At 38.5% G+C, this 14,574-nt stretch overlaps 1 protein-coding gene across 4 annotated transcripts in view; it reads right to left on the bottom strand.

Moving 5' to 3' along the window:
* invs (inversin) overlaps window positions 1-14,574 on the bottom strand; it is a 47,283-nt gene that overhangs the window by 15,651 nt on the left and 17,058 nt on the right. For all 4 annotated transcript variants that reach the window (XM_083529875.1, XM_083529878.1, XM_083529877.1 and 1 more), the window contains 6 exons: window positions 9,619-9,792; window positions 4,881-5,048; window positions 4,444-4,624; window positions 2,641-2,750; window positions 2,343-2,514; window positions 813-968 (listed from right to left, as the gene is read on the bottom strand). In XM_083529875.1, the coding sequence (XP_083386001.1) occupies window positions 813-968; window positions 2,343-2,514; window positions 2,641-2,750; window positions 4,444-4,624; window positions 4,881-5,048; window positions 9,619-9,792 (961 nt within the window). The remainder of the gene's footprint in view (window positions 1-812; window positions 969-2,342; window positions 2,515-2,640; window positions 2,751-4,443; window positions 4,625-4,880; window positions 5,049-9,618; window positions 9,793-14,574) is intronic.

The raw sequence follows: 14,574 nt of genomic DNA, 5'->3' as shown, positions 1-14,574 counted from the left end.
AAAAGAATTTGTCATGTTTTTAAAATCCCATCTTCTGAGACTCAGTATTTTGATCTTTTGAATCCCAGCTTCTTATAGGTCAATACTAGATAGTGTTTTTCTAGGGCTGTCAAAATGAACACGTTTTTTTTTTAATGCAGCACGCATTTCTGTTTGACCATTTTTATAAAAACTATAAATAAATATAAAAAAGGCGAAATTGAAATTGACATGATGCGCACATCCGGCAAATAAAACTGTCCGTGTGGAAACACAACAAAAGTTTTGTTTGGTGTCCTGATGATTTACATAATTTAAAACAACATAATTACTTTCAAACATTTACAAGGATATTTTGTCTTCATGCTCTATGTTGAGTTTGGTTTCACTAATAATAAACATACATTTGCATAAAGCATCCATATTTGTCCATGCACATGATTAGAGTATTAAAACTTGAAAAGTATTCATTTAAGGTACATTCAGAACAGATAAAAATGTGCGATTAAGATTAACTCATGACAATCATGCGATTAATCACGATTAAATATTTTAATCGATCGGCAGCCCTATTTATTTTTTTCTTACAAAAGGAAAAACAAAGGACCGAAGACAGAGCATTACATCATAACAACGGCAGGAGAGTAAAATATTGTATAGTATAAAATATATTATAGTATACATAGTATATAATATAATATATATAATATATTATAGTATCTATAGTATATAATACATTATAGTATGTATACTATATAATATTATAGAGCTTCTTATTAGGATACTTTGTGAGTCTGGGATTTCAGTTAATCTCTTAACGTTGAGACGAGCACCTTTGATAAGAGTGAGGATAACGTCGCGGTGGCCCATCTCACAGGCACGGAACAGTGGAGTGTGTTTCATCACATCCAGAGGGTCCACGATGGCTCCTTTTTCAAGCAGCAGCCGTACAGTGGATATGTGGCCTGAGAGTGCGGCTGCATGCAGTGCTAAAAACACACACACACACACACACACAAACAAATTAATCAAGCATCATTTATATGATTAGCATGTTTTATTTAAATTATCTATAATAATAATAATTATCCAGGATAATTACCGGAACCATATTCTGATAAGAATAAGATAAACTTGTTTGGCTCAGATGGTGTCCGGCATGCGTAGTGTAGTAGTGAGAAGTACAAGAAAATTGTGTCTTGCCTACAGTCAAGCATGGTGGAGGTAGTATCATGGTCCGGGGCTGCATGAGTGCATAAGTGGGGATTTCAACATGTAATTTGACATTCTGAAGCAGAACATGATGCCCTCTCTTAGTGAAATGCAGTTTTCCAACAATATAACGACCCCAAACACATCGCCAAGATGGAAGTTATTTAGACAATAATGGCGGTATGTTGAGTTCTTTTTAGAGGACAGTAAATCTGTACTGCTATACACGCTGAACATTGACTACGCCAAAATATATCCAAGTTTCATTTCTATATTATTGTCCCTTGAGAAGATATTATAAAATGGTTGCTGAAATGTGAGGGGTGTACTCACTTTTGAGATAATGTATATCCAAGCGTACTGACCTGTTGTTAAAAATTCTGACATTCATTTCACAATTATATATCTTATACAGATGTAGCAAGAAATTCTCAATGTAAAAAAATAATCTTTTTTTATTAAACATTATGTCACATAATAACTTCCACTCTTATAGGAAGATGTTCCATCAGGTTGTGTGTGTTGTTCATTTAGTTACAAGGATGTTAATAAATTTAGGTACTGATGTAGGTGAGGTGAGGAGGCCTGGGGTCCTGGCAGTGTTACAATTCATCTCAAACATGTTCAATAAGGTTGAGGTCAGAGCTCAATAGCAGGCCACTTTTCTATCTATAGAGCTTCCACTCCAACCCGTGTAAAGCATATCTTCATGGAGCTGGTTTTGTGCACAAGCACATTGTCAGGCTGCAACAGGTTTGGTCCTCCTAGTTCAAGTGAAGGGAAAATGTTATGCTACTGCATCCAAAGACACCCTATACAATCGTGGGCTGCATATGACTGAAAAAGGTGTCAGGTGTCCCAATATTTATGTCCATGTATTTAGTCAGTTATTTGTTATTTTCTTATAATTTTGTTAGATATTTTTAATAATTGTGGGGTTTTTTTTATATGCAGTATGTTTTTCATTTTAGATTCTTCACATAGTGTTAGTTCTTGTTTATTTGTTTTTTCTATCTATCTATCTATCTATCTATCTATCTATCTATCTATCTGTCTGTCTGTCTGTCTGTCTGTCTGTCTGTCTGTCTGTCTGTCTGTCTGTCTGTCTGTCTGTTCAGTTTGTTTATATGTGAATGTCCAATGTAGCTCACCTGTGCCTCCATACTTGTCAGCCATATTGATGTCCATATCGTGCTTCAGCTCCAGCATGACCTTGATGACATCATCGCTGCCCTTCCCAGCAGCCCACATGAAGGCGGTCCTGCCCTCCAGGTCAGGCTCATCACGTATCGAGGGGTGTCTCAGGAACACCACCACCGTATCCTGATTCAAAAATTTAAAAAAAAGTCTCAACCTTAAACATTTGCAAACACGCACACATGGACACACACACACACACACACACTTACACCCACAAACACACACACATTTTGAGGGGGTGTGTCTTACAGCATAGTTGCTCTGAGCTCCATAGTGCAGCGGCGTGGCTCCCTGGCTGTCTGATGGGATCATACCTGACTTGTTTCTCTCCAGCAGCAGATGAACAATACGCGCATGGCCTGAGAACAAAACCGGTTCAGGAGAGATTTACATTTCCATACATATTTGTTAATTATTAAATATTTTAAACAGTTTTTTTTTTTTTGTAAAGGCAATGTATATAGTGCTATAGCATTACGCATGTCTATTTCAGAAGAGTCAAAACAGAGACATTACTGATCATCATCATCATCATCATCATCATCTTTTCTTTGCTTGTGTTCTATATTCTATTCTATATTTCTTTGGTCTGAATTAAACGATAACTTTATATATTTACTCTATATGTAGAGACGCTTCTATATACCCAGTGTACAATGAACTGCAATAGAATATGTCTAGAATATGTCAATAGAATATGTAAGATCGCATGCACAACTATTAACCTGTAAAACATACCTGAATCGGAGTTCAATTAATACTTTGTCTTGATATGATCTGTCTTTTGGTTTCACACTATTAATGCAAAAACTATGGCTGAATTTATTGAAGAGTTAAATTCTTTTTCAAACTTTCCTTAACTACATTAACTGTTTATTTTATAAACAGCAGCTATGCAAATTTCTCTCCACTGCTTCTTTTTCTCTACCCATCCTGAGGTTGCGCCAGTTCCAGTCGTGTCCCACATCATGAAGATTGTGGACCTTTAAAGAAGTAGATGCTCGCAAACATCCTGAACCCTCTAGACACGATTTGCACTCCACTTCATGTAATGTTTGGACATTAAGCCTCTTTGAGTGTTTAAAGGCTCTAGCATGGAGAAGCTGGTGTTGGATCTATGGGGATCTCAAATGTTCAGTAGCTCCTGGTTCCATAACCTCAAATGACAGTATAAGACTGTAGAAAAAACCTTACTTATAATCTCTCCAGTGTTCTGTATTGTTTAAAGATTATAATTATACTCTTGATGTCACCCAAATGAGGATGGGTTCTCCTTTTGAGTCTGGTTCCTCTCAAGGTTTCTTCCTCATAACATCTAAGGGAGTTTGTCCTTGCCACAGTCACCCAGGCTGCTCATCAGGGATAAATTCATCATTCGCCTAAATTCTGTAAAGCAGCTTTGAGACAATGTCCATTGTAGAAAGCACTATAGAAATAAACTTGACTTGACTTTACAAAGGGGGGGGGGCACCAACAAGTACACGTTAAAATAACAAAAATCACCCGAGCATAGAGAACATAGAGTCAGCACTTTATAAATGATTACATGATTATGTAAATAACTCATTAAAGACGCAAGTGCATCCAGCACTCTCTCTTTTTCACCAGCCAGAACACATTAGATTTCTGCAGTAGGTCAGCTCACAGTAAAAGTAAAAGTTGCCCACAACCCAAAATACACAATGTTTTGTTTACTTCCAGTAGTCAGTTTGATTTGAAGTCAAATTTCTATATCCCTAAAATTAAACCATACAATAGTTTTGCTTGGAAACGGACCAAGAATCACCTCATTCAGGTTCTCTAGAAGCGACTGTTTTGGAGTGCTACAAAGAGAAAATGCACCTTGGTTTGATTCTGTGTCCTAAATGATGCAGCCTTATACAAAAACTGCTTTGAATCTGGCCACAATGATGATAACAATGATGATAAAGTGATTAGGTTTTCTATGGTGTCTATGTGAAAGAATGAAAAACTCAACATTGTAGCCAATGAAGTTAAATAACAGTGAGAAAGCTGCCACGCTTCAGACTGGAATTGACAAAGCAGTCGTACCGAGCAACGAGGCCCAGTGAAGCGGCGTTCGGAACAGATTGTCGTAGGCCGTCACGCTGCAGCCTTTGTACGAAGTCAAAACTTCCACCACCTCTTCATTTCCGTCAGCCACTGCGAAATGAAGTGGTGTCCGGCCTTCATAATCCTGCCAGTTCAAAAGCGACTCGGTAGGAGCGGCATCCTACAACACACACAAACACAAACTGTGGACGAGCTGAAAAGCAACAGTGGGAAACGTAAGGGTTCGGACAATTATATACTTGGAAATGGGAAAAAAAACAGGCTTGTAACAACGTTCATAAATTCCTTTAGTAACTTCAGTAATTAGGGATTTAGATATCATGGAGTTCATTTCCTTATCCTACAGACCAAATAACATGACCTCAATTTCAGTACTAGTCTGTACCAAACATGCACTAGGACTCTTCGGTTCTCACCAGAATGCAGCGAACAGTGTGTGTGGCGTTGGGGTGCTTGTTGTGAGCTGCCCAGTGCAGGGGAATTTTGCCCTCGCTGTCCGGTATTCCGATGTTTGAGTCGTGTTTGATCAGCAGCTTTACATGGTCAGCGTGGTTGTAGAAAGCACTCCAGTGCAGCGCTGTTTGCTGTATACATACATACATACACACAAACACACACATTCAGCTTCGAAGCTTCTCATTGGGTTGTCTCAGAAAAAGGCTCTAAGCAAACTGAGGTTTCCAGTAATTCAGCACCGCAGTAAATTCCTTTCTAATTACATTAACAAATTTATAGAGCATCTCTTTCCTATTAGAAGTTACACCACAGTGCTCTCCAAATACTCTATTCTGATTGGCCAGGAGGTGTTGATTACCTTTCTGTGATTCACAAATCACAGGTTCATATCGAGGTATTGGTTTTATTATTCTTATACAGCGTTCTCAGGGATTTTTAAAAACAATGTTTTAAGTAAAAATAAGTTTCTTAGGTAAGCACATCTTTTCAATAAGAAAATGTATTTAACATTTATGGAGTCATTGAAGGACTCTCCAGTGTCAGCACTTTCGTGATGTAACATATATTAGATATCGACTGTTCATAACAGACAAGTTTGCGTTTTTTTCGACTTCTTGGCAACAACGTGTATTTACACCTGCTATATCACAAGTGATAACGGGAACTAACACTCCTGTGGACGTTAGATAACGTTAAAGATTGCGATCAATGGATTAAAATGCACAAGGTTCTATTGTTTGATCGAATTTGTTTAGTGTAAAACGCAGTCAAATGCATTGGAACATGCAGTTATATAGAAAATAATCAGGGTGCTTCATCCTGTGGTGCATTACGACACACTGTTATTGACTACTTTCCTATAATAGCGTCAGTTTTGGACAAAGTACATAAACCATGTACTTGAGTTAAAGTAGAGATACACAGAAAAAAATATTAATCCAGTAAAAGTGCTCCCTTTAAACTTTCACTTAAATAAAAGTACAAAAGTATTTGCCTGTAAATGTACTTAAGTATCCAATGTACTATGATCTCTTAAAGCTATAATGTTCCTAATATCATTTTTGTCACACGACTCTTGCTTGTGGGAGTTCTTGCTCAACTCATATGTGAAAAGACTCTGATGTTACATTTAGCACACCAATCTATTATTAAAATGATATAAATGATTCAAACACTGATATTTATTGAAATGATCATCAACCCAAAACCTTCTTTTCAACTACTTAAAAAAAATTGCACAAAAAAGGGCCAAGGGTTTTGAGGCAGTTTGATTCAGGAATTTCTTCCATCATTTATCACTTTCAAAAATCTGCTTGCTGTTGAACTGATGCTGAACTGTATGTTTGTGTAAGTAGATACACCAAGCAGCAATTAAAAACAAGTTCAAAACAGAGCGTGATTGGAGACTTGCTGTGTGTTTGACCAGTTAAGTTTTTATCCTCTCATAAATAAAAAGGAACAACTGATTTGGGAAAATGTAGTTGAGTAAAAAGTCAAATATTTGACTTGTAGTGAAGTAAAAGTCTCCCCAAATGGAAATACTTTAGTAAAGTACAGATATTTGAATGGCAGTGTGGCATTGCGTTTTGTTCCTTACATATCACATGAGCAAAAAGAAAAGGTTTAAATTTTGAAGTGCTCATTTGTAAAAAAAAAAAAAATAATAATAAAAAAAGAAAAATCTCCGAAATGTAGCAACCAAAAACGTTACGCAAGCAACCGATGTTGAGCAGATTAATTTGACCAGACAACGTCGATCTATTTTCTGCAATCGGTTGGGACGGCAGAAACTAATTATAAACCAAGCTAAGAGATCCAGACGGACTAGGCTGATGAGCAACAAAACTTTTCTACGTGAACAAAAGGGTATAACCTCGCATAACCACAACACAAACACAGACACACACACCCACACACACATATATCCATACGCATACTTGGAGTGACTCGTGATTTAAAAGTCTTAATAACAAGCCGTTTGTCTGCGGAATGAGATGGTAAACAATGTCGGGTACAGATCGGCCTCTGCGTGTGCGCGTCGGAAAGTAAAACGGGGCGAATGTTTACAGTAATTGGAGCCAAAGTGAATAAAAAAGCTGCATGTGGTCTAGTAAACTGTAACGCTCGATGCCAGCGGTTCTCAGGAAAACGTTCGGCAAAGCTACCATTATGTCTGGGAAGGTACGGAGACGACTATAACTGCTTTTATTTCGTTATTATGGACTATTACACTACTACCGACTATATAGTCATACAACCTCAGCCATTTCCATTTTCCTTATTTTTCGAAGTAGTTTCTAATTGCGATTACTTGTAATCCTTTTAGGAACACTAATAATTTACAAAACACATTTGTAAAGTTGGAGTTCTTTCTTACTTACCTGACATAACTGATTCAACTCATCAGTTGTCTACCAAATATGATCCCTGTCCTGAATTTGGTATGCAGGAAAGCATAAACTTTTTAAGCCTTCTATATGTACCGGATGACTTATTTTCTGAACGCAATCCTGAAAACGTTTACTTCTTGAGAATGCAATTCTTGCTCATATAAGTCTTAAGCACAAGGAAGAACCTATGTGTGAATTTGACTGCAAAAAGCTAGAAAGGTCCCGGGATGACCAACCGCAATTGCCGCTGCGTTTATTGATAAATTCTGGAAGATATCAAAATAAATTTTTTAACCTATTTTAGCCGTCTGTCGGATTTCCGGATCTTCGTCAGCATCCGATGAGATTTCCCAGACTCCTACACGTATCCCACATTGTATCTCAGATAACATCACTATTTCAATACGGCATGGCAGGATGCTCCATCTGGGATTTTGATTCAATTTTCAATTGATATGCTCTGTGTGGTACACTATATGGACAGGAGTATTCCACATGAACAGCCTAAAGGTCCATGTAGTTACTGAGCACCTCAAGAACTTTGCGGATTGATTTGGACATTTGTAATTAACATTGCTTCCCGTGGGCTCAACGCCTGCAGGAGGGACCGTAAGGGAGGATTGGGCAGCAGTCGAAGGCGGGGGCCTGCTTAGACGGATAAGCGGGAGAAAATGAATGAATGAATGAATAATTAACATTGTTGTGGGCTAAATGGCTCAGGACTGCAGCTTGCATGAACAGTTCTGCATTTAAGCGCAAACCTGAACAATGATGGAACTGTAATGAATTGACAAAAATTGCCACACAGATGACGATGGGTTCGCTTTTAAATCTGGTTCCTCGCAAGGTTTCTTCCTCGGAGAAGAATCTCTGGGAGGTTTTCCTTGCCACAGTCGCCACTGGTCTGCTCATTAGGAATAAAACGTATAAGAAACAAACTTATACATACTAAATATATGCATTACAACTTCATAATCTCTTTATTGTCCCTGCTTTGGTACAATGTCCATTTTGAATTGAATTGAAGTACTGGGACACCAGATATTTCCAGCCATATGCGGTTCCTCTCCCAATGTGCTCCCACAATGTTGGAGTTAAGCAATTGTATAGGATGTCTTTGCATTTCTTTAAGTGCACAAAGCAAGCTCCATGAAGATTTGGTTTAAATAGGTTGAAGCAGAAGCGCTATTGCAGGAAGAGTGGCCTGCTATTGAGTTCTAACCTCAACCCTATTCAAAACCTTTGGGATGAATTCGAACCTTCACTGTACCCCAGGTCTCCTCAGCTCACCTAGGACCTGATTTCTTTCCAGAAAAGTGCAGGTTTCTATAACAGCAAATGGGGACTAAATGTGCAATCTGATGTTTGAAAATATGAATCTTATGGTCAGGTGTCCACAAACAACTGTCCATATTGTGTATTTAAGAAAAGCAGATCTTCTCAAAATCCAGATACACTTGCTTCTGATTTTTGCAAAATCGTGACAGAACTGATCAGGATTACAAACGTACTGGATTAGTAATGAAAAACAGATTAGTTATTAGCTACAGCGCAGCCTACTAAAGCAATGTCGTCTTTGGGTATTACAGCTAATTATTATGACTTTTTCACACTAATATTGTCTATAATTATCACACTATAATTATCCTTAACAAGAAATCAAGATTTGCCTAATGGAAACTTTCCAACCCTACTGCTGAATGACTTTATAGAATAAAATGTTGAAGAGTAATGATTTATTAGAAAAGGATAAGTTTTGTGTCTGCTTCCAACATGTTGGTTCAGAGAGTTTTCCTTTGCCGCGTGATCATTTAGGATCGTAATCCAAATCTACACTGGCTCTTTCTCTTATTAAAAACAATTTACAAATTAACAGCAGAGGATCAGAACATTTTCATTATGGATCCTGATAGGCATTAATATTTTATGATGTAATAACCCTTTCAGCCACTTGTGTTTTTGGACAAACTCTCTGAATTACTCAAGGAATTCATCATTGGAAACACACGTAGTAATGCCGTGGCCTCCCACACGGCTAAGATGGCAACCTTAAGCCTAGCAGGCGCCTGGCAAGCTAGCTTTCAGGCAGTGGCTTTGAAAAAATATTTTTTATTAGACTATTTCAATGGGCTTTCATATCCTCCAAAATCAGAGAGTACAGAAAGCTCCTGCTGTTTTACAACATACACACCCATTTAAGCAGTCTCACACACACACACACATACACACACATACAAGCTGACCTCGTTTTCACCTCAGACTCAGACACAAAGCATTTTTCAAGGATAAAATGTTGCATTTGTATTACCTTGTTCCTGTCCTGAGTATCAACCTCTCCAGGTGCCATGTGCTTCAGCAGGAGAGACAGGGGTTTAGGGCTGGAGTGACGTGTCGCTAAGTGCAACGGTGTCATTTCCTCAAGATCCTTCAGCAGCCAATTAGCATGCCGCGACAAGAGCAACTTCATGAAGCGAATGTTGCCCTGTAAAAAGACACAGATACACCACTACGTTCAAGTTCACATGTCAACCTACACATTTAACACAATCCCTGTTAATGGTTGCCTCATCACAAAACAAAAATCAGGGCAGGGGGATCCTCAAGGTTTAGTTCTAGGTGCTTATTTCTTTTACATTTTGATTATACTTAGAAGTGAAGAAAAGAGTGCAGGCAGGGTGGAGTGGGTGGAGAAGAGTGGTAGGAGTGATTTTTGATAGAAGAGTATCTGCAAGAGTGAAAGGGAAAGTTTATAGGGCTGTGGTGAGACCTGCGATGTTGTATGGTTTAGAGACAGTGGCATTGAATAAAAAGCAGGATGGTGCTGGAGGTAGCAGAGCTGAAGATGTTGAGCTTTTCGTTGGGAGTGATTAGGATGGACAGGATTAGAAATGAGTTTATTAGAGGGACAGCGCATGTAGGATGTTTTAGAGACAAGGTGAGGGAGGCGAGATTGAGATGGTTTGGACATTGAGGAGGCACATGGGGCATATCGTTAGGAGAATGCTGAGGATGGATCCACCAGGAAGGAGGAAAAGAGGAAGGCCAAGGAGGAGTTTTATGGATGTGGTGAGGGCAGACATGCATGTAGTTGGTTTGAAAGAGGCAGATGTAGAGGACGGGGGGTATGGAGACGGATGATCCGCTGTGGCGACCCCTAATGGGAGATGCCAAAAAAAGAAGATAATGCAAATTTGAAATATGTTGAAAGATTTTTACAGTTTGCACCACAACACTGTCAGAAGGTGTTGATTACTTTTTTATATACACACAGCTAGAAGGTTTATATCAGATTCACTTGAATGTTGAACACTTGACATAGTTAAACATTAATTAAAAAAAAGTTAATTAAACAGGTTGTAATGTATCGAAGAAATATGTTGTTGTGGTGAACGTTTCTGTATTTACCTTTTAACTTTCTTTTTTGGGATGATTTTATTTTAATATAATACCTTGTGGTGTCATACTCAACAGTAGTGTTTATTGACTCATATAGAATTAGACACTCAGGACTTTAAGACTATATAGTTTTCATAAGATTTCTGATGATCCATATTTTGGAGAGGTAGGAACTGCTCATGTCCCTCCCCTTTCTCGTAGCCCTGCAACTAAGCACACAAGTCACGATACTCTACACACAGAAACCCAACAGCAGTCAAATAATTCATTAGTTTTACCCTGATTAAAAAGAAATATGATAAGTCGAACATCAGTGTACTAAAAAGGCTTAAAGAAGGAGTCTCCAGTGTCTGAGCTTTATAACTGTCAGAGGTCAAGCCGATCCTGTAAGCTGTCCTTGTGAGAAGTGTGCCATTACAGCATTACAATACTGCCATTACAGTCCTGATTTGTCGAGCATTAACAGCATTAACTTCTTCAGCAATTTGAGCTACAGTAGCTCATCTGTTGCATACTGACAACTGCAGACCAGGAACACCTCACAACAGCTGCAGTTTTGGAGATGCTCTGACCCAGTCGTCTAGCCTTCACAACACGTGCCCATTTTACCTGCTTTTAACACATTAACAAAAACACACACAAGCACAAAATGTTTACTTGCTGCCTAATATATACTACTCACTAATTGTGCCATGATGGAGATCTCTTCTTTATCAGTATTATTCACATCACTGGTCATAATGTCATAATGTCATGCCTGGTTGGTGTATTATATATATATACAGTATCCAAGAGTAGTTAGTATATTAGAGTAGTCAATGTGCAGCTTGTATAGCAGTACAGATTTACTGTCCTCTGAAATACAGAGGTTTTCGAAGATGGGTTCCACTCACAAGCCTCACAAGATTGAACAAAGGAGTTGAGTCCTCATGCCATGTGTCAGGCTTAAAAAAACAGACGCATGAATGCTGCAGCATTGCTTTAGTGCAGGGGTGTCAAACTCTATTGCACAGGGGGCCAAAACTCGAAGCACACTTCAGGTCGCTGGCCGAACAGGATAAACATTTATTGAACACACTAAAACTAAATGTTTTTTGAACATAAATATGAATATAAAAAAAAAGACAGGAATATTATTTCAGAATAAATCAACTTAAACTTTAAATAACTATCCTATCAAAAAAAAGATCCTATCAAAATTATACAAGTTAGAAATATGAACATGCTTCGAAAAAACCTTAAAAATTGTACACGTTAAAATAAAAACAAATCAAAACAATCAGATTCATTAGCTCTTATGCCATTAAAACATTGAACTTAAACATTGAATAACATGCAGCTCTTCAGAAACTCTCCCTCGGTAAATAACCGGCTGATGTGACTCTGATTTCTCCTCTGCTTTCACATCAGCTTCACTTTGTGATTTTGCTCTGGTGAAAAACGTCTGCTGAAATGTCAGATTCTTCTTTAACTCTTCTACTTTCTGGATCTTCTCCTCTGCATTCAGGTTTTTCAGATTATCCTGATGTTTTGTCTCGTAGTTCCGTTTTAGATTCAAGTCCTTAATTACAGCCACATTCGCTCAACATATAAGACACACGGGTTTACCGCCAGTGTCAGTAAACATATACTCAGAATCCCATCGGTTTTGAAAGGCTCTGTTTTCAGAATCAACTTTTCTCTTCGCCATTGTGTGGGGCTTTACAATAACTGTACAATAGGGTTTAATAAATCAACAGAAGCTCGACTTGATTGACGCTGGAATGTTCTCAGGTGGCCTAGCATTCTGTAAGGCAGCTGAAGCGCTGCATTATGGGATCTGTAGTTTGTGTTAGCAGCGCTTCATATCGCCGGGACATTATTAACAATAATAATTGATCTATATAAAATCATCTTGCGGGCCGGATATAATTGTACATCGGGCCAGATGTGGCCCTAAGTTTAACATATCTGCTTTAGAGGTTGCAGAAGTGAATGGTCTGCTTCCACCCTTTGGAAACTATGCCGAGCAGCAGGTTTCCAACATAACGACACCAAAGACACCGCCACGGTATGCTGAGTTTTTTGTAGATTCTTTACTGCTATACAAACTGCACATTGACTGCTCTAATGTATATTCAATTTTCCTTTATTTAGTAATGTTTCTTGAGAAGATATACTCAAATGGTTGCTAAAATGTATATGTAAATATATATATATATATATATATATATATATATATATATATATATATATATATATATATATATACGGTGAGGAAAATAAGTATTTGAACACCCTGCTTTTTTGCAAGTTCTCCCACTTAGAAATCATGGAGGGGTCTGAAATTGTCATCGTAGGTGCATGTCCACTGTGAGAGACATAATCTAAAAAAGAAATCCAGAAATCACAATATATGATTTTTAAACTATTTATTTGTATGATACAGCTGCAAATAAGTATTTGAACACCTGTCTATCAGCTAGAATTCTGTCCCTCAAAGACCTGTTAGTCTGCCTTTAAAATGTCCACCTCCACTACATGTATTATCCTAAATTAGATGCACCTGTTTGAGGTCGTTAGCTGCATAAAGACACCTGTCCACCCCATACAATCAGTAAGAATCCAACTACTAACATGGCCAAGACCAAAGAGCTGTCCAAAGACACTAGAGACAAAATTGTACACCTCCACAAGGCTGGAAAGGGCTACGGGGAAATTGCCAAGCAGCTTGGTGAAAAAAGGTCTACTGTTGGAGCAATTATTAGAAAATGGAAGAAGCTAAACATGACTGTCAATCGCCCTCGGACTGGGGCTCCATGCAAGATCTCACCTCGTGGGGTCTCAATGATCCTAAGGAAGGTGAGAAATCAGCCCAGAACTACACGGGGGGAGCTGGTCAATGACCTGAAAAGAGCTGGGACCACCGTTTCCAAGGTTACTGTTGGTAATACACTAAGACGTCATGGTTTGAAATCATGCATGGCACGGAAGGTTCCCCTGCTTAAACCAGCACATGTCCAGGCACGTCTTAAGTTTGCCAATGACCATTTGGATGTTTCAGAGAAGTCATGGGAGAAAGTCATGTGGTCAGATGAGACCAAAATAGAACTTTTGGGTCATAATTCCACTAAACATGTTTGAAGGTAGAAGACTGATGAGTACCATCCTAAGAACACCATCCCTACTGTGAAGCATGGGGGTGGTAGCATCATGCTTTGGGGGTGTTTTTCTGCACATGGGACAGGGCGACTACACTGTATTAAGGAGAGGATGACCGGGGCCATGTATTGCGAGATTTTGGGGAACAACCTCCTTCCCTCAGTTAGAGCGTTGAAGATGGGTCGAGGCTGGGTCTTCCAACATGACAATGACCCGAAGCACACAGCCAGGATAACCAAGGAGTGGCTCTGTAAGAAGCATATCAAGGTTCTGGTGTGGCCTAGCCAGTCTCCAGACCTAAACCCAATAGAGAATCTTTGGAGGGAGCTCAAATTCCGTGTTTCTCAGCGACAGGCCAGAAACCTGACTGATCTAAAGAAGATCTGTGTGGAAATCCCTCCTGCAGTGTGTGCAAACCTGGTGAAAAACTACAGGAAACGTTTGACCTCTGTAATTGCAAACAAACAAATATTAACATTGACTTTCTCAGGTGTTCAAATACTTATTGCAGCTGTATCATACAAATAAATAGTAAAAAAATCATACATTGTGATTTCTGGATTTTTTTTTTTTTAGATTATGTCTCTCACAGTGGACATGCACCTACGATGACAATTTCAGACCCCTCCATGATTTTTAAGTGGGAGAACTTGCAAAATAGCAGGGTGTTCAAATACTTATTTTCCTCACTGTATATGTAAAACAACACACTGCACAGTGTTATAGG

The sequence above is a fragment of the Silurus aristotelis genome (assembly GCF_946808225.1).
Source record: "Silurus aristotelis genome assembly, chromosome: 25".
NCBI lineage: Eukaryota > Metazoa > Chordata > Actinopteri > Siluriformes > Siluridae > Silurus > Silurus aristotelis.
Note: the sequence above shows the minus strand (reverse complement) of the source record. Positions and strands in the feature narration are given on the sequence as shown.